The 27,245-nt window shown below is 40.5% G+C and overlaps 1 protein-coding gene across 3 annotated transcripts in view; it reads left to right on the plus strand.

Annotated features, from left to right (window-relative positions):
• BBS9 (Bardet-Biedl syndrome 9) overlaps window positions 1–27,245 on the plus strand; it is a 649,391-nt gene that overhangs the window by 603,278 nt on the left and 18,868 nt on the right. For all 3 annotated transcript variants that reach the window (XM_073549956.1, XM_073549955.1, XM_073549957.1), the window contains one exon: window positions 25,320–25,542. In XM_073549956.1, the coding sequence (XP_073406057.1) occupies window positions 25,320–25,542 (223 nt within the window). The remainder of the gene's footprint in view (window positions 1–25,319; window positions 25,543–27,245) is intronic.

Here is a 27,245-nt window from a genome sequence, read left to right on the forward strand (position 1 = left end):
CAAAGACGAAAGAATCTAATTAATAAAAATATTGGAGAAAGAGAAACCAATCACAAACTAAAATGTTTCTATACTAATGCACAAAGCATGGGCAACAAACAAGGAGAATTGGAACTACTAACACAGGAAAAGAAATATGATGTCATTGGAATCACTGAAACTTGGTGGGACAATACACATGATTGGAATACAAGACTAGAAGGATACAACTTATTTGCAAGAAACAGACTTGATAAACGAGGATGGGGTGTCGCATTGTATGTTAGAAACGCGTATATCTGCACAGAGATTGAAGCTTCAGAGACTGGGAGTTCTGTGGAAACTGTTTGGGTAAGAATACAAGGACAGAACAATAGAAAGGACACCATTGTAGGCATTTACTACAGGCCGCCTGTGCAAGCTGAAGATATGGATGAACTCTTTATGCATCAAATGGCCAAGTTCTCCAAAAAATATGACATAGTTGTCATGGGAGATTTCAACTATCCAGACATTTGTTGGGAATCTCTCTCAGGCAAAACTAACAGGTCAAGGAAATTCTTATCCTCTCTTGCTGACAACTTTATCTTCCAAAAGGTAGGGGAGAAAACAAGGGGAACTGCTACCTTGGATCTAATCCTTATAAACAGGGAGGAAATGGTTGAGGAGGTATAAGTGGCTGGGACCCTAGGAGGTAGCGACCATGCTATTTTAGAATTTTGGATAACTAGAGGCGGAAGACCTGTGAAGACTCAGACGTCAAGGTTAGATTTCAGAAAGGCAGATTTTAAGGGATTCAGAAAGAGAATTGGAGGGATCCAATGGCTGGATATCCTTAAAGACAAAAATGTCCAGGAAGGATGGGAAATCTTGAAAAATGAAATTCTCAAAGCACAGTTGTTAACAATTCCGAAAAGAGGGAAGAATAGGAAGCATTTAAGGAAGCCAGGATGGATGAACACAGAACTTAAGCACATGCTAAAAAGGAAGAAAAAAATGTTTATAAAATGGAAAGAGGGAGGCATATCTAAAGAAGAATATAATGCGCTGTCTGCAGAACCTGCAGGGCACAAATCAGATTAGCTAAAGCTGAAAATGAATTGAGGCTTGCAAGAGATGTCAAAAGCAATAATAAAGGATTTTGGGGATATGTCAAAAGTAAAAGAAAAGTCAAAGATGCTATAGGATTTTTACAGGATGAAAATGATGAAATGGTAAGACAGGATGTTGAGAAGGCTGAACTTTTAAATTCCTATTTTGCATCTGTTTTCTCTCAGAAAGGAAATATAACATCAACTGTTATTCACTGTCTTATTAAGGGAATAGAAGAATCCAGGATATCTATAAACAGAAAGATAGTGAGGAAACACTTAGCTAACCTAAATGAATTCAAGTTTCCAGGTCCAGATGAATTACACCCCAGAGTACTGAAGGAGATAGCAGAAGACATTTTTGAACCCCTCTCCATAATCTTTGAAAATTCTTGGAGAACAGGAGAAGTGCCAGAAGACTGGAGAAGAGCAAATGTTGTTCCTATCTTCAAAAAGGGGAAGAAGGTGGACCCAGGCAACTATAGGCCAGTGAGTCTGACTTCTATACCAGGAAAGATCTTTGAACAAATTATTAAACAACATGTATGTCAATACCTGGATAAGAATGAAGTGATTAAACACAGTCAGCATGGGTTTGTAACTAATAAGTCATGTCAGACTAACTTAATTTCCTTCTATGACGGTATCACTGATTGGGTGGATCAAGGAAATGCTGTAGATATAGTATATCTTGACTTCAGCAAAGCATTTGACAAAGTCTCTCATACAATCCTTATTGAAAAAATGACTAAGTATGGAATGGACAAGGCAACTGTTAGGTGGATTCATAACTGGCTTATTGATCAGACCCAAAGAGTGGTCGTAAATGGCTGCACATCCAGTTGGAAGAATGTCTCAAGTGGGGTACCACAGGGCTCTGTCCTGGGCCCTGTATTGTTCAACATCTTTAGCAACGATTTAGATGAAGGAATTGAGGGTAAACTGATTAAATTTGCTGATGACACAAAGCTAGGAGGGATAGCTAATACTAGAGAAGAGAGAGAGAGGATTCAAAAAGATTTAAATAAACTGGAGCAGTGGGCAGCAACTAACAGAATGGTTTTTAACAGGGAGAAATGCACAGTACTACATCTGTGCAATAAAAATGAAAAAAGCATATATAGAATGGGAGGAATGGGGCTAAGTGACAGCACATGTGAAAAAGACTTGGGTATACTAATAGATCACAGACTGAATATGAGTCAACAGTGTGATGCAGCAGTCAAAAAAGGCAAATGCAATTCTAGGATGTATTAACAGAAGCATACAGTCTAGATCACGTGAAGTCATTATTTCCCTCTACTCCTCTTTGGTCAGACCTCATCTGGAATATTGTGTCCAGTTTTGGGCACCACATTTTAAAAAAGACATCAACAAATTGGAGCAAGTTCAGAAAAGAGCGACCAGAATGGTGACCGGTCTGCAAACCCTGTCTTATGAGGAAAGGTTGCAGGATTTAGGAATGTTTAGTTTGCAAAAGAGAAGACTGAGAGGAGACTTAATAGCTGTCTACAAATATCTAAAGGGCTGTCACATTGTAGAAGGATCAACTTTATTCTCATTTGCACAAGGAAAGACTAGAAGCAATGGGATGAAACTGAATGGGAGGAGACACAGATTAGATATTAGAAAAAACTTTTTGACAGTTAGAGTGATCAATGAGTGGAACAGGCTGCCACGACAAGTGGTGAGTTCTCCTTCAATGGAACTCTTCAAACAGAGGCTGGACAGACATCTGACTGGGATGATTTAGCGAATCCTGCTTTGAGCAGGGGGTTGGACCAGATGGCCCAGGAGGTCCCTTCCAACTCTACGATTCTATGATTCTATGATAATGACATCGATCATGTGATTGCTGTGCATAGGGAGGGAGCAAGACTTATGCAGCCAAAAAATTAAATTTCCCCTGTAACTAGGGCTAGTATGCCAACCATAGTTACAAGGGAATTAAGATGAAAATAATAAAATAAAATTGAAATGCCCCCTAAAGGGGTCTTTTATAACATTATGGGGGGCACAATGTCTAAAATAAATGAAAAATGAAATTAATAAAAAATACATAAATAAAATAATTGAAGTGCCACTGTTAATACAAATTGTTGTTACTAGCCCTGCCGGCATAAGAAAAAAAAACACATGTCTGGTGCCAAAAAAAATTACAGAATGGGGAACAAATCCTTAAATGCATTTTAGTGGTCCTTTGCTGTCACAAAAATGAGAAAAATAGACACTTGTCTCCCTTATTTTCCCTCTGATATCCTCCAATGTCATCAAAAGAAAGGAATATGACTGTGACTTAAAAATTAAGACCCATGTAAACTGGAAAATAATTCAAAAATCACTTGAATATCTAAACAAGAAAATTATTTACGGCTCTTTAAACCACATGTATGAAAAAACTGAGAATGTGACTGGTCAGGAACAGGGGTAAATGGTCCAGTCTTGCACTGTTTAATCAGGTTTTTGTATTATCTGTATTTTTTTTACACACTTTTGATAATGTTTTTATTTTCAATTTTAAATATCACTATCTATATGAAAGAAAATACAGAAATATTATCATTTTCACACTGGCCACTAAGTGAAATACTATACTCTTACTTCTTCTTGTTCTGTACCGATGATTTTTAGCTATTATTATTACAAGCAGGAGTAAAATGACACCTGTATACTCTGCAGGATTCCTCAAATATAGATGGTGATGGTCACAGCTCACCTTCTTCCCCTCCCTTCACAATGACATTTACCCAAATCAAGGTATAAATAAAAAGCTCTGCTGAAGAAGTCAAAAAGACAGAGCCAGTAGACCGGTGTCTGCAGTATACCCGTGTGGCTTCTGGAAAGGGATATATTCTGTAGAGGTAGTATGAACCTATCATTAGGTTTAGTGGCCAGAATGGAAAGTACACAATGTTTGTATTATTTAATATAAATAGTAATGTGTAAATATAAAAATACTTTCCAAAACTTTACTGAAATTACTTTTAGCATAAAAACCTGATATTAACAACATATCTTTGTTTTTTGTTTTTTAAAGGGAACGTGCCTTAAAAAATTACCAAAATATAAACTATTGTGGTCTGAGCTGGCTGCAGCCATGTGGTTGCATCCAGCCAATCAGTTGAGTTGGACATTCACTTAGAATATATAATGATCCTTCCAGCAGTGCTATGCAAGAAGTCAAAGGGATCTGTCACAGATACTGTATATCCATGACAGCTCATCTCTGATTACTCATGTTTGTTGTGGATCTAGGAGCAATATTCGGGCAAGGCTTTTGTTGATCTCCCTCTGCCATATTATTCTAATTAGTCAAAACCAATTTCAAGTGTCTCCTAATTACTCCCTAAAGTGTCTCCTAATTACTCCCTAAAGTGTCTCCTACATACTCCCTAAAGTGTCTCCTACATGCTCCCTAAAGTGTCTCCTACATGCTCCCTAAAGTGTCTTCTACATACTCCCTAAAGTGTCTCCTACATGCTCCCTAAAGTGTCTCCTACATGCTCCCTAAAGTGTCTTCTACATACTCCCTAAAGTGTCTCCTACATGCTCCCTAAAGTGTCTCCTACATACTCCCTAAAGTGTCTTCTACATACTCCCTAAAGTGTCTCCTACATACTCCCTAAAGTGTCTCCTACATACTCCCTAAAGTGTCTCCTACATACTCCCTAAAGTGTCTCCTACATACTCCCTAAAGTGTCTCCTACATACTCCCTAAAGTGTCTCCTGCATACTCCCTAAAGTGTCTCCTGCATACTCCCTAAAGTGACTCCTACATACTCCCTAAAGTGTCTCCTACATACTCCCTAAAGTGTCTCCTACATACTCCCTAAAGTGTCTCCTACATACTCCCTAAAGTGTCTTCTACATACTCCCTAAAGTGTCTCCTACATACTCCCTAAAGTGTCTCCTACATACTCCCTAAAGTGTCTTCTACATACTCCCTAAAGTGTCTCCTACATACTCCCTAAAGTGTCTCCTACATACTCCCTAAAGTGACTCCTACATACTCCCTAAAGTGTCTCCTACATACTCCCTAAAGTGTCTCCTACATACTCCCTAAAGTGTCTCCTGCATACTCCCTAAAGTGTCTCCTGCATACTCCCTAAAGTGTCTCCTGCATACTCCCTAAAGTGTCTCCTACATACTCCCTAAAGTGTCTCCTACATACTCCCTAAAGTGTCTCCTACATACTCCCTAAAGTGTATCCAACATATTCCCTAAAATGCCCCATATACTGTATATGAATTTGGAAAGGCACAGGGGTACAATATAAACCCATATTAGGATGAATATAAAATTTGTACATGAGGCCTAATTAGTGGGAAAACCGTTAGGCACCTGAAGTTTAGAAAACATCTAAGACTCCTCTGGATTTTAGGTTTTGCATTGCTAAAATCATCTAAAATATTGTCCACGACTAACCATTCCTTTCTGGAAAAGTGGAGATTTCTGGACATCAGATGGAATAAGTATTCACTGTGATGTAATGTAGACATTCAACATTCAAAATCGCAGTAAAATTATAGGTATATATATATATACACACACATATATATATATATATATATATATATATATATATATATATTTTTTTTTTTTAAGCAGCCTACTTGTCATCTGGTTCAGGGTGCAATGGACTGGTAATTTTCTGGCTTCAAAGACGCTATTTTCTTGGAAATAACTCGACTTCGGAATGAGCGTCCTATCTTTGAACATGCTATTGGCTTGCAAAGAATATTGCATTAATGAAATAAATTACAAAGGTAAAAATCTATACCCAGTATGCCCAAACTCAATAAGAAAGGTCATAAATGGCTGTAAAAAGTTTCTTATACTTGCTGTGACCACTCCAGGCTTCTTCTCATGTGGCTTATGATGTCACCCAGAACACCTCCAGAGGAATTTACTGGTTCCTTACTAGCGGTTTGGCATATACAATTCTTCACCTTATTATTGTTATGACAGTGCACACAGAGTTTTATGGCCAATGTGAAACCAGATAACCTTTCTTTTCATTTTTCTTTTCCATTTTATGGCCTCCACTAAATGAATTTTAGCAGGTCACCCACAAAAAAAGGTGCGATTTACCCTTGCAAGTGCCAGTAGGGCATACAATGCATTTCTGGAAATGTACTGCAGGCCCCTCTATGACTGAAATGAAACCCATACTGCTTTTCTGTATATCTTGTAAAATTGAGTTGTTAAATTAATCCATCTGGCACCGTTTTTAAGGTAGAGTTTATAGTTAACGCCTGGTTTTGGACACTCGATGCATGGGTTCAGTTTATAGATCCACATGCTTTTTTTCTTTGTTTCCTTTTGGCACATTGTAATTCTGAGTGTTTTTCATCTTTTGTTTCTTCCACCCATATTTCTGCTTTTTGATTTATCTTTATCCTAACAAAGTAACACCATTGGGATTTTCATTTTCAGTCAACAATGTAGAGAAACCCAGCAGGCTACGGATTTCATTTAGCCTCTAGATTTTATGTGTCTTATACCTCTTAATCTAGAATGCACATTGCTTTGTTTACTGAACCAAGTGGATTTTTTTTATAAATTCATTTTTATACAAATTCTTTTGTTATTAATCAGACATCGCCATTTTTGATCAAGTAAATATTTTGCCCAACACTTATTGCCTAGCCAAACTAAATGGTGATGGTAAATACAAATGGCCAAAATACGATTCTACAAAACTTGGCAATATATTTTGTCTATTAATATGTCCATTAATCAAAAATAAAGCTGCTAGTCATAAGCTACTTCTAAGATGGTGCATCTTGTGCATCAGCATAAAGGCCCAAGTGCCAAGGGTGCCCACTTCCAGTTCCAAAGTCACAAGCAGCTTTTGTCATGGTCACATAAAGGAGTGCATTTCGATGCGCTTTTGGACTACAAAGGGTGTTTCTGAATAGGAGCCCTTTTCTGTTTGTGTCCGTCTTTGTCCACAGCTCTCATTCCAGGGCTGTGAGGACTCAATATACTTCAGTAAAGGCAATTCCCAACTGTAGGAGACATATTTTGTATATCAACAGGATGCGCCATTAAAGGGTTGCCTAAATTATTGATTGGTGATGTATGCGTTATGCATACTCCTGGGCAGAAGCTGTCTAGTGGGCATGGCCTATCTTCATACACTTGTATTGCGGGAGAATGCGACCCATCTAGTGACGGATCCAGTGAGCGCGGCCATTTAGTGGACACAGCCTTGCTCAATACAAGTGTATGGAGTGAGGCCGTGCCCACTAGATAGACTGTGGCTGGGAGTATTCATATCGCATACATCAGCGCCGTTACCAGCTCAGAAGCTGTCGAATCCTCGCAGTGTGCAGGGAGTGCGCTGGGGATTCACAAGTCTATTCAAATACAGTACATTGCAAAGAAATAATACTATATTGGATATTAAATTGCTTTAAAACCCCTTCATGACAGCCAATAAGTATATTTACTGACCTGAGATATAAGGGAATATCATCCCCATACAGGTGACAAGCCAGCAGCTGTTGGCTGTCCACTATATCTGACAACTTGCTGTATCATAAATGATCGGAGTTGGCACCATCCATATATGTTTAACCCCTTAGTTGCTGCTGTCAAAAGTGACTACATCAAATAAATGGTTAATAGATTGTGGGGGCTTGCGCTTTAATCTAAATGACACACAGAGATCATGATTATGTGGTCCTGATGTTTGCCATAGCAGCTCATGGCCAAATAGTGGCCTTAGAGTCTCCCGCTACAGCGGCCAGTTCAGAAGTTAGTGACATTTAGGTGGTAAGCAAACACTTTTTCATTCCGGCTATACCACTTTGCATTAATTCCTGAAAATCACCTGAAGGGTTAATAAACTACCTGACAGCAGTTTTCAATATGTCAGAGGGTGCAGTTTTTAAAATGGTATCATGTTTGGGGTTTTCCAATATATAGCACCCCTAAAGTCACTTCAAACCTGGATAGGTCCCTCAAAAAAATACATTTTGTAAATTTCCTTGAAAAAATTAAAAATTATTGCTACATTTTTAAACCTCCTAAAAGGCTAACAAAATAAATTAGCATTTTAAAAATGGTGCTGATGTATAGCAGGCATGAGGGAAATGTTATTTATTCATGTTTTTCTGTGGTATGGCTATCTGGATTAAAGGGATAATCATTCAAAGTGTAAAAACTGCAATTTTTTACATTTTTGTCAAGTTTCTGATTTTTTATAAACACAAAATATATCAATCTAAATTTACCAGTATCATAAATTATAATGTGCCATGAAAAAACAGTCTCAAAATCACTGGGATTTATTGAAGCATTCCAGAGTTATGACCACATAAAGTGACATTGGTCAGAATTTAAAATATTGGTCCAGTCACAAAGGGGTTAAATGCACAGTTAGTTCAGGGGAATGATATATACTGATTGCTTTTTTTTTGGAGTTGAGTAGGATTTTTTTCTGTTTTATGAAGAAAATTTGTTTCCTTGTTTCTTGGTAAAGTTTGCAATTTAATAGATTTAACTATATGGACTAAAGAGACAGATTAAATTATAATAAATAGCTAGCCAAAAAATGTCACTGTCTGCAACAGAGATATCTATCAATATGATTTCTTTGGTTCTGCCCAGTGTGCTTGTATGTTGTATGCACAATTAGGTAATTTGTATTTTTGATTATTCATTTTATTATTGAATAACTACAATGCTGTTGGTCAATTCAAAAGGTTAATAAACCTAAAGCCTGAATATTTAAGAAGATAAAAGTAAGGTTTTCTCTTTCTTAGGAGAATATCCTGGGTATCTATTAATGTGTATAATTGTTATGTAACTAAAGAAAATTTTTTCCATTACATTTTGTTCTTTTTCATCTGCTAGTTATAAAAATAATCAAGCAACTCAAAAAATGCAAAAATAAATTTCTGACATTTCCAAAAAAATTATCATTGACCAATGTAGCCAACCAATCTCTTCAATAACAGTCAGAAGCCTTCCATCCATGGAGTCTGTCAGTTTCTTAAGTTTCTTAATCTGTTGACAATCAACGTTTTGCGCAGCACCAACAACAGCCTCTCAGACAGTTATGTTATACGTTTATGGTAATACTTTATTATGAACTCATCATTAGTGAATAGAGATGGGAGATCCACTGAATGTTCAGGTCCTGCAGGTTTGACCGAACAGTTAAAAAAAAAAAATAAAGTTCAGGTTTGGGTACCAGAACTGTACCCGAAACCGGACCCCATTCACTTGAATGGTGGGTTAGAACATCCAGTGTTTGTCACGCTGTCATGTGCATAACAGCTCGGCAAACACTGCTTCTGATCGGCAGTAAATGGCAGCGTGAGCCCGCAGCTGCAATCTGAGGTGAAAAGTTTACCTCTGGTCACTGGCGACGGCTGATGGGACAACTGCTCCCATCAGCCAACACCTGATAACAGCGAAAGCAGGCGGCGACTGATGGGAGTATTCAGTCAGCGCCTTCGCTCAAAATAAATACCGTATATACTCGTGTATAAGCCGATCCGAGTATAAGCCTAGGCCCCTAATTTTGCCCCAGAAAACTGGGAAAACGTATTAACTCGAGTATAAGCCGAGGGTGGGAAATGCAGCAGCTACTGGTAAATTTCAAAAATAAAAATAGATACCAATAAAAGTAAAATGGTGGCCCTATAAGATGTTCCATATTAATATATGCCCCATGTAATGCTGTAGAAAGGTTAATAGTGACCCCATAAGATGATCCATATTAAAATACGCCCCATATAATGCTGCAGAAAGGTTAATGGTGGCCCCATAACATGCTCCATATTAATATATGCCCCATATAATGCTGCGGAAAGGTTAATGGTGGCCTCATAAGATGCTCCATATTAAGATACGCCCCATATAATGCTGCAGAAAGGTTAATGGTGGCTCCATAACATGCTCCATATTAGAATATGCCCCATATATTGCTGCTGCTGTGACTTTAAAAAAAAAATGACATACTCAACTCTCGTCGCTGCCCACTGCTCCTCAGCGTCGCCGGCTCTCTGCAGTGACTGTTCAGACAGAGGGCACGCACTAAACAAGTTATCGCACCCTCTGACCTGAACGTCACAGCCAGAGGACCTGGGAGACTGAGCATAGCAGTGGAACGAGGACAGGTGAATATGGCATGGCTCACTCTTTCCCAGTCCTACTCACCCTCCTGGCATCTGCATATCTGGCTCTGCTACATCTCAGACCTGGCGTCTGCATCTCTCCTCCTGTCTACTTCCTGTGTGGTCACATGGTACCGTTCATTAAAGTCATGAATATGCTCTCCACCCCTATGGGAGTGGAGACACGTCCATATTCATGACTTTAATGAGCGGTACCATGTGACCAGCAAAGGAAGAAGACAGGAAGGGAGATGCAGACCCCGGGACTGAGATGTAGCAGAGCCGGATATGCAGACGCTAGGAGGGTTAATATGATGTCTCCTGCTCACCTACTCCCCCTCCCCCGCCGGCTTTCGTTGTATAAGCCGAGAGGGTCTTTTTCAGCCCTAAAAAGGGGCTGAAAAACTCGACTTATACACGAGTAAATACAGTAAAGAACACAGCGTGGGTTCCCCTGTATTTTTGATTACCAGCCAGGCAAAACTTTTTTTTTTAATTATCTAAATAAATCACTTAAAAATATGTCGTGGGGTGCCCCCATTTTTGACAACCAGCCAAACAAGCAGACAACTGGAATTCTCAGGCTGGTAAATGGCCATGGGTATTGCCCCCCAGCCTAAAAATAGCATCCTGCAGCCGCCCAAAAAAAAGCACATCTATTAGATGCACCAATTCTGGTCCTTTGCCGGCTCTTCCCACTTGCCCTCTAGCGGTGGCAAGTGGGGTAATATTTATGGGGTTGATGTTACCTTTGTATTGTCCGGTAATATCAAGCCCACAGCTTACTAATGAAGAGGCAACTATAAGACACCTATCCATAACTAATCCTATAGTTATATTGTAAATAAACACACAGCTAGAATAAAGTCCTTTTTTTGAAATTAAAAAAAAAAAAACTCTTTTACTGTTTTATTTAAAAATAAACACTCTTATACTTACTGTCACACTGGGTGACCGATAAGTAAGTGCATATCAAAGGGGAAAGGGAGGGGGGAGCCCAAACACTAGGGAAGTGGGGAGTGGAGACCCCTAGCTAGATCTAAAATTACCCTGTCTTTTTTAACCGTCCCTATATAGGTTCTGCACCTGTTGCTGATCATTAACCTAATCCCTACCTGACCATAGCCATAGGCCGTGGTTAGGGAGGGGATGGGGAAGGCACTAGTTAGTCCCAACTACAGCTAAACACAAAGAGGTTAGACAAACAATGGGAAATCTTACCTTGAGAAGACAACCGAGATGTCATGCCAGCAATCCTCCAAGAGTCTTCTGAGAAGGAACTAACCAACTGTTAGTACATCCAACAAGACAGAGACAACAACTAACACCAGCAACATGCTGCAGACACAGAATGAATATAAACCTTCAGCACAGGTGTCTAATTAGTAGAAGGTGGAGGTAACCGTAGGGTCCTAAAGTGAGAGGGATATCACTCCACAACATAGATACAAAAATCAAGAGGGTGCTTGAGCTATTAGCAAAGACCTTTTACAGCCGGATCCAGGATGACGTTCCATCACACCTGACACACCCGTGACCCTTACCTAATATCCATTCTATTGAAGCCATCGTCTCCTGTGAAAACATAAAATAATAATCAACAAAAATACTCACTGTCCTAATTTCTGTCGCACTCCGTAAGCTATTTCTGGGGATAAACAGTTTTGAGCCTGGACAGTGCCAAGATGTGACCATCCTGGCTGATAATCACTGAGGAATGAGCTGCTGCGAGCACAGCATCAGTGACTAACAGTGATGTCATTGAAGTTACCACCGATCACTGAGGCTGCGTTCCTAGTCGGGACAGTGAACTAGTCCTAGTCGGGACTGCGATGACCTTGGTGAGGTCACCACTCGCACAGTGAGAAAAAGTTACGGTAAATCGGTGGTGAGTTCACCGGGAGAAAGTTCTCACGGTGGACTGTGGTGAATTCACCGCTGCACTGTGTGACTTTTTCTCATTGTGCTAGCGGTGATCACCATATTTCAGGGGACTTGCTTGCTGCAGCTCATTCTTGATTGCTTCTTAGTATGAACAGTCGCATGATGCCACCGCTCATGCTGAAGAGCACGTCGCACAGATGGATTACGGTGTGGGAAACTATGGATTCCAGCCGCCCCTCCTTCCATCTTTCATCCATCCATCTCTCATCTATCCACCCTTCATCCATCTATCCCTCATCCATTTTTCCCTGACACATACATCCCTCATTCAGTCATCCATCCAGTCATCCCTCATCCAGCCATACCTACATACATCCCTCCATTCATCCCCCAGCCATCCATCCATCATCCATCCCTCATCCATTGATCCCTCTATCCAGCCCTCATCCATTCAGCCAGCCATCTCTCCATCCTACGCAGCCTCAGTGACTGGTGGTAACCTTGATGACATCACCGCTAGTCACTGACGCTGAACTCACAGCAGCTCATACAGTGGGTACGGAAAGTATTCAAACCCCTTTAAATTTTTCACTACTTGTTTCATTGCAGCCCTTTGGTAAATTCAAAAAAGTTCATTTTTTCCTCATTAATGTACACTCTGCACCCCATCTTGACTGATAAAAAAACAGAGATGTAGAGATTTTTGCAAAGTTATTAAAAAAGAAAACCTGAAATATCACATGGTCATTCAGGCCCTTTGCTCAGACACTCATATTTAAGTCACATGCTGTATATTTCCTTGTATTCCTCCTTGAGATGATTCTACTCCTTCATTGGAGTCCAGCTGTGGTAAAATAAATTGAAAGGACTTGATTTGTAAAGGCACACATCTGTTTATACAAGATCTCACAGCTTACAATGCATGTCAGACCAAATGGGAATCATGAGGTCAAAGGAACTGGCCAAGGAGCTCAGAGACAGGATTGTGGCAAAGCACAGATCTGGCCAAGGTTTCAAAAGAATTTCTGCAGTACTCAAGGTTCCTAAGAGCACAGTGGCCTCCATAATCCTTAAATGGAAGAAGTTTTGGACCACCAGAAGTCTTCCTAGACCTGGCCATCCAGCCAAACTGAGCAATCGTGGGAGAAGAGCCTTCATGAGAGAGGTAAAGAAGAACCCCAAGATCACTGTGGCTGAGCTCCAGAGATGCAGTAGGGAGATGGAAGAACGATAAATAAGATTATCTGGTCTGATGAGATAAAAATAAAACTTTTTGGTGATAATTCTAAGTGGTATGTGCGGAGCAAACTAGGCACTGCTCATCACCTGCCCAATACAATCCCGACAGTGAAACATGGTGGTGGCATGGTGTTTTTCAGCTGCAGGGACAGGATGACTGGTTGCAATTGAAGGAAACATGAATGCAGCCAAGTACAGAGATATCCTGATGAAAACCTCTTCCAGAGTGCTCTGGACCTCAGACTTGGCCGAAGGTTCACCTTCCAACAAGACAATGACCCTAAGCACACAGCTAAAATAACAAATGAGTGGTTTCAGAACTACTCTGTGACCATTCTTGACTGGCCCAGCCAGAGCCCTGACCTAAACCCAGTTGAGCATCTCTGGAGAGACCTGAAAATGGCTGTTCACCAATGTTTACATCCAACCTGATGGAACTGGAGAGGATCTGCAAGGAGAAATGGCAGAGGATCCCCAAATCCTGGTGTGAAAAACTTGTTGCATCATTACCAAGAAGACTCATCGCTGTACCAGCTCAAAAGGGTGCTTCTACTCAATACTGAGCAAAGGGTCTAAATACTTATGACCATGTGATATCAGTTTTTCTTTCTAAAAAATTTGCAAAAATTTCTACATTTCTGTTTTTTCAGTCAAAATGGAGTGCAGAGTGTTCATTAATGAGAAAAAATGAACTTTTTTTGAATTTACCAAATGGCTGCAATAAAACAAAGAGTGAAAAATGTAAAGGGATCTGAATACTTTCCATACCCACTGTATATATATACAGTATGTAATACCAAGCCCGAGTTTTAGTAATGAACAGGTGTCAGCCAGATACCCTCATTAATAAAACAGTACATAAAAAGAGTTAAATAAAAACACACACGAGCATTAACATAATTAACCTACATATGCTGTAACAAAACAGCAACTGTCTGATATCTGCGTGAAACACAATATTTATTTTTTTACAATTTTTTTTTTTAAATTGTATGGGCTCCCGCATAATTTTCATAACCAGCATAGGGAAAGCCAACGGCTGATGGCTGATGTTAATATTCTGGGAAGGAGCCAATAGCCAAAAAGGTTCCCATGCTGTTAATATCAGCTCACGGCTGTTTTCTTAGCCTTTACTGGCTAGATTAGAGGGGAACCCCAGAAAATAATTGACGTGGGGTCCCCCTATAAAATTGAACCAGAAAATTCTAGGCAGACAGCTGTGGGCTGATATTAATAGCCTGGGAAGGCCCCAAGGCTAAAAACATCAGCTCTCAGCTGCCCCAGAAATGGTGCATCATATAGATGCACCAGTTCTGGCACTTAGCTTTGCTCTTCCCACTTTCCCTGTAGTGGTGGCAAATGGGGTTCATATTTGTGGGGATGATGTCACCTTTGTATTGTTAGGTGACATCAAGCCCACAGGTTAGTAATAGAGAGGCGTCTATAACATACCTATCCATTACTAATCCTATAGCTATATGGTAAATAGACACACAGCCAGCATAAAATCTTTTTTTGAAAAAAATCACACAGACTCCTTTATTGAATCTTAATTAACCATACTTACTGAACGCCTAATCCCAGACTCCCTCGTCTCCTGCGGCAAAAATTAAATAATAAACCAACATACAATACTATCCTGTCCGATGTAGTCCATAACACCAAGTGTCCCACGGCAATCTCATATGTAGAGCAGTCATATCGGGAGATGTGACTGCTCTACCTGGCCTCCGGCGATACACTGACAGGAGATAATCGCTCCCATAGTGTATTACTGCGCTGCTGTTTGAGCTCACCAAAGTTCATCAGCTCCAGTGCTCTCAAGGCACTACCGCTGTGTGAGAACTTTCTCATGCAGCGGTGCCGTGAGAGGACTAGAGCTGATGAACTCCGGTGAACTCTCAAGGTGGCTCAGTGATACACTGCGGGAGCAATTACCTCCTGTCAGTGTATCGCCGGAGGCCGGGTGACATTGACATGGGACACTCGTAGTAAATGGACTACGGCGGACAGGGAGTATATGTTGGTTTATTATTTTTGATTGCTTGCAGGAGACACGAGCATCGGGGATTAGGAGTTCGGTGAGTATGTATATTGTATGTGATTATGTCAATGTTTTGATTTTTTTTTACAATTGAACTTAGGTTCCATATGATGAGACTATTCTCCCATCATTGGCTCATGCTGTCTCTGTTATATGTGACAGCAGACATAGCCGGATTGGAGTAGTAGTCTCATCAGACGACGCCTAAGTACAATCACTTCTTCTGACATCATTTCCTTTGACAATTCCACAGCGTTTTTGGCAGCAAATCCGCAAACCTTTTTACACCTGCGTTTTTGCTGCAGATTTGACTGACTCAGTGGAAGTCAATGGGTGAAAAACGCTGCAGATCCGCAAAAAGAATCGACATTCTGCGAAAAATAAAACGCTGCAAGTAAGGACAGAAATTTCTGCAGCATGTGCACAGTTCAGGACTGTCATTGATTAACAATCAAGTAAGTAATCCATTGTGTTTTTGGAGCATTTCCACATGGAAAAAATGCTGCGGAAACACAACAAATCCGCAATGTTTGCATATAGCCTTCGCGAGTCAAAATAAAATTAGTCTAAAATGTAAAAACATTCACATCATATAAAAGTTCTCATTAACAACAGCTTAAAGAGGACTAATAACAAATTACTCCTATGTCTCAGAATTCCCTGTTTACAAACTGTCTACAACATCAGGAGCCATCTTTGTTTTCCATTGTAGAACGCACCTTGCTGCCATTCAACTAGTGACATTTTATGTAAAATGCCAACAGGAAAGTCAACAGGAATGTCAACAGGTCAGGTTGACATTTATTAATGTCCTACAGTTTTTATCATGAGCAAAAGAAACCAGAGTGGATATGGAAATGTAATCAAAATATTGTGTGCCTGCTATGTGTTAGATAACAGTACGATATGTTTCTTCACCATTATTTTCAATATTTTAAATAATTTGTTAAAGAGTTTATTTCAAGTTCTTAAATGGTTAAAATTGCAAAGTGCTTTTAAAAACAGGCAACTTTTCAATTTGGCTCTTTGTGCTAAAGCTTAGAGCTCGCAACCGCCCCTCTGTTCAGATCACTTTATCTGGCCATTTTCAGTTTTCCTTCACTTCTTCCACTACACATTCAATTACTAATGAAAACATGAACAAAATATCAATTTTTAAAATGTCTGCGTTTTCATTTACAAACTCGGAACCACAGTATAAACAAATTTGTTTACAGACTTTTCTGTTAATCACTGAACTAATATTTTTTGGTTTTACCTTTATTTCTGATAACTGCTTTACATCTGTGAGACATGGAGTCAAGTAAAATCTGACAGCTGTGAACAGGTATTCCAGCCCAAGCTTACCCGAGTACATTCCACAGTTCTTTTGCATTCTTAGGTCTTGTATCAATGACAGCATTTTTTAAGTCAATTCACAAATATTCTGTCGGATTGAGGTCTAGGGATTGGGTTGTCTACTTCATAACATCAATCTTGTTGGTCTGGAATCAGGATATTGCCAATTTTTTGGTGTGTTTGGGGTTGTTGTCCTGCTGAAACCCACATTTCAAGGGCATTTCTTGTTCAGCATAATGCAATATGATCTCTTCCAGTATTTTGATATATTCAAACTTTTCCATGGTGCCTGGTATGCGATAAATGGCCCCAACTCCATTGTATGATAAACATCCCCGAACTATTATGCTTGCACCTCCATGTTTTACAGTCTTCAGTGTACTGTGGCTTGACTTCAGAGCTTATGTGTTCTCTCACAAACTGTCTGCGGCCTTTAGACCCAATAAGAACAATCTTTCTCTCATCTGTCCATAGAATGTTGAGTCTCTTTAGGGTAGTCAATGTGTTCTCCGACATACTGTAACCTTTTCAGCACATCCTTTTTTTTAGCAATGGTACTTTAACCTCTTCGCGACCGCCCACAGTAGATAAACGTTGGCGCTTGCTGGGCTTTGTGCAGCGCCGACGTTTATCTACTGTCGGCGGTTTTGTGCCCCCCGGGACCCCCTCATACCTTATAACGCGGGGATCCGGTGCACAATGCATGCTGGGACCCCCGACGTCATCGAGACCTGATTGGTTCAGGTCCTGATGACGTCGCGTCACAGCAGCCAATGAGAGAGCTCGCTGGGAAAGCTGCTTGTTTCCCGGCAATCTCCCTCATTATAACGCGACTTCTCCTCTGAGCTCATGCTGACAGATGAGCAGAGGTGAAGCCGCGTTACAGTGTGACTAGATCGCTGCCTGGCACAGCTGATCGCTGCCTGGCACAGCTGTGTCAGGCAGCGATCTTGTCACACAGTAACGCTGCTTCACCTCTGCTCATCTGTCAGTGTGAGATCAGAGGAGAAGTGGCGTTACTATGTGCCGGACAGCGATCTTGTCACATAGTAACGCTGCTTCTCCTCTGATCATCTGCCAGTGTGAGATCAGAGGAGAAGTGGCGTTACTATGAGTCAAAAATACAAAAAATAAAAAACACAAAAATAAAAAAAAAAGTAAAGAAAAAAAAAGCAGGTAGGCAGGCTAGGGGCTAGGTCTAGGGTTAGGGCTAGGGTTAGGGCTAGGGTTAGGGCTAGAATTCGAATTGGGGGTTTCCACTGTTTAGGTACATCAGGGGTTCTGTAAATGCAATATGACGCCCGCAGACCATTCCATCAAAGTCTGCATTCCAGAACGTCACTACTTCCCTTCCGAGCCCCACCGTGTGCCCAAACAGTGGTCCTCCCCCACATGTGGGGTACCAGCGTACTCAGGACAAATTGGACAACAACTCTTAGGGTCCAATTTCTCCTGTTACCCTTGTGAAAATAAAAATTGGGAGCTAAAAGATCATTTTTGTGGAAAAAAAATGATTTTATTTTCACGGCTCTACATTATAAACTTTAGTGAAACACTTGGGGGTTCAAAGTGCTCACCACACATCTAGATAAGTTCCTTGGGGGGGTCTAGTTTCCAAAAAGGGGTCACTTGTGGAGGATTTCCACTGTTTAGGCACATCAGGGGCTCTGCAAACGCGACATGACACCCGCAGACCATTCCATCAAAGTCTGCATTCCAAAACGTCACTACTTCCCTTCCGATCCCCACCGTGTGCCCAAACAGTAGTTTTCTTCCACATATGGGGTACCAGTGTACTCAGGACAAATTGGACAACAACTTTTGGGGTCCAATTTCTCCTGTTACCCTTGTGAAAATAAAAAATTGGGGGCTAAAAGATCATGTTTGTGGAACAAAAATGATTTTTTATTTTCATGGCTCTACGTTATAAACTTCTGTGAAGCACTTGGGGGTTCAAAGTGCTCACGACACATCTAGATAAGTTCTTTAAGGGGTCTAGTTTCCAAAATGGGGTCACTTGTGGGGGTTTCCACTGTTTAGGCACATTAGGGGCTCTCCAAATGCGACATGGCGTCCTATCTCAATTCCAGCCAATTCTGCATTGAAAAAGTCAAACGGCACTCCTTCCTTTCTGAGCTCTGCCGTGTGCTCAAACAGTGGTTTAGCCCCACATGCAGGGTATCGGCGTATTTGGGAGAAATTGCACAAAAAATTTTGTGGTTCATTTTCTGTTTTTACACTTGTGAAAATAAAAAAAATGGTTCTGAAGTAAAATGTTTGTGAAAAAAAGTTAAATGTTTATTTTTTCCTTCCACATTCCATTCATTCATGTGAAACACCTGAAGGGTTAATAAACTTCTTGAATGTGGTTTTGAGTACATTGAGAGGTGCAGTTTTTAGAATGGTGTCACTTTTGGGTATTTTCTGTCATATTGACCCCCCAAACTCACTTCAAATGTGAGGTGGTCCCTAAAAAAAATGGTGTTGTAAATTTTGTTGTAAAAATGAGAAATCGCTGGTCAACTTTTAACCCTTATAACTTCCTAAAAAAAAAAAAATTATGTTTCCAAAATTGTGCAGATGTAAAGTAGACATGTGGGAAATGTTATTTATTAACTATTTTGTGCAATATCACTCTCTGATTTAAGGGCATAAAAATTAAAAGTTTGAAAATTGCAAAATTTTCAAAATTTTTGCCAAATTTCGATTTTTTTAACATATAAGCGCAGTTCATAGCTAAGAAATTTTACCACTATCCTGACGTACAATATGTCATGAGAAAACAATGTCAGAATCAGCAGGATCCGTTGAAGCGTTCTAGAGTTATGGCCTCATAAAGTGACACTGGTCAGAATTGAAAAAATTGGCCTGGTCACGAAGGCAAAAACAGGCTCAGGCGCGAAAGGGTTAAAAGAGTTTCTTGCAGTTAGTCTGACTTTACATAGGTGTGATGAACGAGAGTTGGGGGATACAGATATCCCACCGCTGTCATCAATCTGTGACAGAACTTACGCAGACACATCTCTATGGTGCCCCCCTAGGGCTCATACTCACTTGCGAGAGACTCGCTCGATTCTCGTGCGAGTCTCTCGCATGAAAACCTGGCACTACCGCCGGCACTCAGACCGGGGATGCGGCTGCATAAAAATACATGTAGCCGCACGCTCAGGTCTGAGTGCGGGCGGCAGTCCCAGGTTTTCATGTGAGAGACTCCTACGAGAATCGTGCGAGTCTCTCTCAAGTGAGTATGAGCCCTTAATAATAATAATAATAAATTTTATTTCTATAGCGCCGACATATTCCGCAGCACTTTACATTTCAGAGGGGATTTGTACAGACAATAGACATTACAGCATACCCTTACCCTCAGATCAGTCAGGGAACTTGACCTAGGATAAGTAGTCACCGGAGAGGCTGCCCTGTTATGTACTTGTTATCGGGGCGCTCTGCGGTGAGGGTGGTATATATACATCACCAGTCCCAGGCCTTGAATATACATATATAAACCTCTGGTCCTTCACTACCAGGATCCCCCAATAACACCAGAACGGCCTGCTGCCACCAGTTCCTCATTAAAATTAAGCCAGGTTCGTTAGCAGGCTTATATTGGGTCAGAAACAACCCCACAGGTGCTTCCTTAGTTTCTGGTTCGGCTCCACGCGGACGTGACATTGCTTCCGTGGCAGAACAATAACACTGGCTAAATGTGTGTAGTTAGTTTTTAACCCCTAGCTCGCCACCTCCCATATTTGCCACCGCCCATCTGGGCCAAATTGAAACCTCTCCCCTGACCTCCTAGCTGAAATAATTCCCAATATCTTGGATGGGTCATAAGTTCTTAGTGGAAGGTCCCAAAGGGACGACTGACATCTCAACTGTTCTTTGTGCTTGACCGATATGGCAAATCCAAACTTTGATGGTTGCAGGACTCACCGGTAACTGAAGATCTTCTTTGATTTCCCTGGAGCTGATTATTGGATGCTTCTTTGCTATTCTTGTGATTCTATGATCTACAGTATGTGGATGGTAGTATTTATTTTCCGACCACATGTTTTAGGTCTTGTTTGCCATTTAAAAGCATTGGAAATCTATTTAGCCAATTATTTTCTACACTTTTTTAAATGTGTTCCCCTCTCCAATCAACTTCTCATCACAGTGCATTCTCTTTTGGTAAAATGTCTGGAACAACCCATTTTACTCACTGAGCAAGAGCTTAAACCAGGAGGTAGGACATTTGCTACCCTCCTTTTTTAAACAAGGGCTATAATTGACACCTGTTTCTTCACACTGCTATTGCTTAGAATACCCCCCTTTCATTAGATCAGTCAATTACACTCAATTAGCAGCGTACCTGTCGCTATTGTTGATTCTGTTGGTTGCCTATTACTCGCCTACACCTAGTCATCAATTTTTTCGTATGCTTTTTAATCTTTAATGCAAAAAACAGTAATGAAACACATTAGTGATGTTAGACTGCTATTATTTTGCACATAACCGTATGTGTCACGGCTACAGACCTGGTCTGACTTTAGAGGAGTACAATGTGAGTGCTGCGAGAACCAGGCAAATAAAGGCTCATGCTCAGGTGAGGACTTCTACTTACCAGTCATTGCATGAAATAAATGACAGTTTACTTAGAAAATTGGTCAATTTGATAAGCAGTTAGGTGAAAAGCTGTTTACTAGCATGGTACACTTCATTTCACATAAATGGAACTGCTCAGGCTCTAATTAGCATTATTCCCCAGCCTCCTATACATTAATGGATAAGAAATAGTTATTTCTTCTTGACATGCCTTACTTTTGGGCAAAGATTGAAAAACTTATCAAAACTATTGACACAATATGGACAAGCTCAAGTCCATAGAGGATAAACTATAGACAAGCTTTAGCCTTGGACAGTACATTTACAGACGTGTGTATATGCGCGAATGGAGTCCGTACAGTCCTGTGGGCGGTGCGCAGAACTGTGACAATGTAATGTACAACGAGTAAAACAACACTTTGACATATTCATGAGTCCATTAATGTAATAAAAAACCCATTAACCCCATGATAGGGTCTTTTAGAATGTCAAATCAATTCTTGTCCTTAGTATTTAATCTTTTTTTGGCCAATGTAATCCACATTTCAGACTGTTTATACCTCATTTCCAATTTACACTTCTTTTATTTTCGTTCATGAAATGAATTTGTTGAGTGTATGATGAAATGGCAATGTTTGCATTTTCCTTGGGTGATCTGACGTCACATGAAATAACAGGTTTTTATAGAGTAGCCTGTGTGGGAATATGCCCTGCTTGTAATTAAAATGTATTTTGTGGCATTTATATTGTTCCTTACAATATATTTATAAAGCCTTATGTATTTCTGGAATAGAACCTAAAATAATGTTACACGTTGGTGGTTCTTTTTTGGCTAACATATATGCTATATCATTAGGCCATATGGTCACCAGTTATGGACAATCTCCATCTTCGTCCGTGTCTAGAGCTAAATTGTCTTTCCTCTTGTACTGCAGCACTTTATAGGACAGTCATTAAAAGACATAGGAAATCTAGAGATATATTGAAGTAGTAAAATGCATCAGCAGACCCAGATTGCAGGAAGGAGAGTGCTAACTATACAGTACAGTTGCAAATCCATATTTATCCATATACAAATCCTGTTGTTAAATGTTGGGCCATAACAAAATCCTTTCTGTAGTTTTTGTTGTCCATTTTTTTTTCTGTATTCATTTATATTTTTACAGCCATCTTATTTAGTCATTTACATTTTTTTCCTATTTTTTGATAACTAGAGGACAAGTTTTTGGGGGCCAGATTTGTCTTATTCATTCCAGAGAGTGTCATTGAAGAAAAGAAAAATATATAATATTGCAACTTTTATATATTGTGTGGGAAAAATGTTTATTTTGTATATGCTATAGAGAAGAAAAGAATAGTATTGCTAATTGTTTTCATTGGCAGCTATTCAAAATGTAATATTATTTGTTCACTAGTCTTGTAGACCTTTATTGTGAATGTACTCCAGTAGGGTAGGGCATGTAAACCCCTTCTGAGATCTATACCTCTATAATCTCATGTCCACTGGGTCAGTACAGGCAAGCCTTAGAGGTAAGTCAAAATAAAGAGGATCCCAGCCCCTGTGTTCTAGTTGTAAGTTCGGGGGCTCATGGCTCCCGAATAATACTAACCTACTAAATTTTGAGATGTATTTGTGTGTGTATCTGTCATTTCAGGTAACATTTCAGAATAATGTTTTGTGTGTGTCTTTGAGGAATAACACAATAACTTATAGGACTAGTAGCCTGCATTTTTCATCAGTTTTCTCATCTGCAGTCTGTATTTCTATGTTTTTGCTGTTTTTGACCTAATGGGTGGAGACCCACTGCTATGATATATGCCTTACACTAAACACACAGAAACATGTGGTAACCTTGGTCTTCTTTCTTTATAGCATGTACACAGAAGCAGCAGTGCATCATAGAGTACATTATACTATAATACTGAGCTGTGTGGCTGTGAATCCAGTACTACAGTGAGATAAATTTGCTAGAAGCTGCAGCAAGTTCTGCCTGTGTCTCTGCATGTGTCTGCCTGGTTGGTCAGTCTGCTAAGTGCTCCTCACTTCTCCCATTTCCTCTCATTAGAGTTTAAAGGCAGCTGCAACCTGTGAGCAACCTACTTCTGTGAGCTGGTGTTTTTCAGAGTATATAATCAGAGTTAATGGGCAAAAGGAAGGGGAATTAATGTCTGATAAGTTGAGAAAAAAGCTAATTGGCCTGATAAGATATATTACAACTTTTCTTAAATTCGCTTGAACTATTGATTTATGCAAAGTTTGTTGAAGTGACATTGAAAATGTTAGAAAAGACAATAAAATTATGATAATGGTGGTGTGCTGTCAGCCACAGGTTCCTCTTATCACACTCTGGCTAATGCTAGAGGCCGCTCCCTGGTAAAAGTGCCAGGGTGTTAAAGGGGAAACATATGGTGCTTCTGTAAGCATACTGTTGCTTTGAAGAGGAGATGTCAGCATGTGAGCACTGGGCTGAGGAGAAGAAGAGCAGTTTGGGCATGTGCCTGTGAGGTGTATTTATCCCTTTACTGAGAAAATGGGGCAAGATCTGTGGTGGAAGGGAGACTAGGAGCTTCTGAAAGTGTCCACAGTTTTAGCTTGCCAAAAGAGTTTCCAAAATAGCTGCCTACTAGAGATAGAGAAAGAGAGAGCTGCAAATATTGTAAAGAAGACTGATCTGATGAAGTTGCCTGTTTTCGAAGTATACCCTCAGAGAGATTTTGTTGCTCACTTGTGCCGAACCACTGTCTGGCATTTGATATTGATCTTACTATGAGTAGACGGGCAAGCGAGGTGGAGTGACAAGTGATCCTTGCAACTGAGGCTTGCAATGGTGGCTTGGAAATGGATATTTACCATCTGATGCTGATTGTCAGGCCTTACATGGGTTGTCCACTACTACGACACTCCCCTTCTCAATCTGAATGTTTGCCCACATAAAAATAAAAAAGTCTCCTAACCTCCTGTGCCGATGCCATTCCAACAATTTCTCCACTTGCTTGCTCAGGGCTCATGTGAGGTTTTTACGTCACAAAAGGCCTGCACCCAATCAGTGACGGCTTCACTGCCCCACCTTAGCATGAATTGAACATGAACATGAAGTCAGGGTTATGGCTGCCCTCTGACTTGTTCTTAATGTTTGATTTGTCCGAAGACACTCACACCGGAGCTGAGTATAAGTGTTTGGTTTTTTTTTAAACTGGGGCAATTATTCAGATTGAGAAGGGGTTGTTCTGGTAGTGGACAACCTATTTAAAGAAATGTTGAAAAACTGAGTGATTTATTCCATGAAAAATGGAGGTAAATAGACAAACCATGAAGTTCTACCAGGGGAAGTGACCAATTCATAGGCCATTGTTGAATAAGGTAAAAGAGACTAATTGTGGGAACAGACTGTTCAAGTAATGTGCCTCCCGCTTGAGAACTAGTGTGCTTGACAATAAGCAGAAACCATGACGCTTATGTCTCCCAAGTGTTATAAACTGTTATTATGTTGAAGTGTATTTATCTATTCTGTTTGTCACAAAATTTCAGTAAAATTCCTATTTCACATCTTTTTCCAGTGCTGTCTCATAGGCCTTGCTGCTCTTTATTTCTTGTGTAGTGATTATTTTGGAACTGTTTACACTTCCCAAGGTGTTGCCACCTTAGATATCTCATTTTTCACAATGGTTATTAATGTCGATGATTCTTTTATGGCACAAGAAATGTTACAAATTTGACAGTATGATTCAAAGTATTCAGCTTACAATGACCATGGAGTGAAGGCTCCATCAGCTATTACAGAAAACAGCTTTAGGTGTATAAGACTGAAGTCGGCCTAGTACAAAATATTAATAACGCAGAATTTAGCATTTTATACTGTGACTCTTAAGAAGTTTTGCAAGACCTGTAACATACAATAATATTTATAATTTTAAACTCCCCTTAAATTCAGGGTCTGGAGATATGAAAAAGGTACAAACAATACCAATACCTACATGGAGTTTCTATAGAGCTTATTTTAATTGTTTTCTTTCTCTTTTTTTTATCAGGGGTGGGAAGAATCGGTGGATGCGGCATTATCTCATCTTTTAAGGACGTGTTTATCTAAGAGTTCTAAAGAGCAGGCATTAAACCTCAGCAGCCAGTTGAGCATTCCAAAAGATACATCCAAGCTGAAGAAACACATCACCTTGTTGTGTGATAGGCTGGCCAAAGGCGGAAGATTGTCTTTAAGTGCTGATTCTGGATCTCAACACTCTCTTCTCATGCCAGGTAAAAGGTTTTGAGATCTTCAAGATTCTTTTGTGAACAGGACTGTAAAGGGATTGATTTCATGCAGTTAATTAGATATTATGATGTATAATTATGTATTTAAAGGGTTTGTCCAGAACTGAAATATTGATGGCTTTAAGTACAAAAATATCTAACTAGTGAAGAAAGGTTGAACTTGATGGACCTAGGTCTTTTTTCAACCTAGGGAGCAATCAGTGGGTGCACTATCACAGATCAGCCTTTTGTTGCTTCCACATTGGCTGATGTAAAGAGTATGCAGAGGAGGAACAGCTCAGCTCTGTAAACTGTGTAGTGGCCATTCTCGGGTGCAGCAGTTCAGCTTCCTGTAAAGTGAATGGGAGCCGAGCTACAGTACCCGAGAACAACCACTGCACAGTGTATTGAGCTGTGCAGTTCCCGCTCTGTACACTCTGTACATAAAGTCAGTGTGGGAGCTGCAAAAAGCTGGTATCGTATTGTATCTCCTACGGATTGATTGTCAATATCTAAGTCCTCAAGAAATCCTATAATAATGTAATAAAAGAACAGCCCTTCTACGTGCAGTATACTACCTCAACAAATTGAAACAAGGTAGTCTTTATTTCAGATCCATTGAAACATTAGGGATAAAAGCACTTTACCTGTTTCGAACATGTAGCTCTTAACCATAGAATGTTTAGCAAAAACCTGTGTTCAAACTTCATGCCGGGCAGATGTAGGTCTTAGTTCTCACTTATATGATGCAGAAAAAAATATATTGTACTGTATTTTTCGGACTATAAGACACACAAATTTGGGGGGAAAACAGGGATGCATCTTATAGTCGGAATGTACTTACAGTTAGCGTGGTGGCAGCAGGAGTCGGGCGATTCTTCCAGTGGTCCGGCGCTGCAGTGCGATGATCTTGCTCCCATCCCAGCCTGGAGCAGCTGATGCGGCAGTTTCGGCGGTTTTCGGTGGTGTAAGAGGCTCCGGCGACATTTTGTGAAAGCACGAAGCCCCCGCACGTCTATTGCCTCGATGCTGTGGCCTCCAGGAAAATGGCCGCCTGAGGTGGCGCATGCACAGATTGAGATTTCGGCTCCAAGACCTCGTCTCTCGAGGTCTCAGGTTGAGATCTCATTGCCGAGATCTCAATCTGCGGCTGGGGAATCAATCTGGCCTCCGGGAAAATGGCCGTCGGAGGCGACGCATGCGCACATTGAGATCTCGAGTCTTAGATCTCGTCTCCCCAGATCTCGGGACGAGATCTCGTTGCCAAGATCTCAATCTGCGCCTCCAATGGCCATTTTCCCGGAGGCCACAGCATCGAGGCAATAGAACTGCAGGGGCTCCGGGCTTTCACAAAATGTCGCTGGAGCTCCCCCGTACCACCGAGCACCGTTGAATGTGCCCCACCAGCCGCACCAGGCTGGGATGGGAGCGAGATCATCGCACTGCAGCGTCGGACCACTGGAAGAATCGCCCAACTCCTGCTGCCACGAGCACTGCCAATCCCTCCCGGGTAAGAAGAACTCAGGACTGTAAGACGGACCCCCATTTGACGCATTAATTGTTTTCCCCATTTTTCTTCTGAAAATTTGGGGTGCATCTTATAGTCCAAAAAATACGGTAACTATACTGATATAAAAGAGTAGGCTTGACTTAGGGGTGATATTTGAATGCAGGATCCTTTACATCATGTTTTACATTTTATCTCCTTA

The sequence above is a fragment of the Dendrobates tinctorius genome, unplaced genomic scaffold (genome assembly GCF_039654945.1).
Source record: "Dendrobates tinctorius isolate UK_male_01 unplaced genomic scaffold, ASM3965494v1 ptg000162l, whole genome shotgun sequence".
Classification (NCBI taxonomy): Eukaryota; Metazoa; Chordata; class Amphibia; order Anura; family Dendrobatidae; genus Dendrobates; species Dendrobates tinctorius.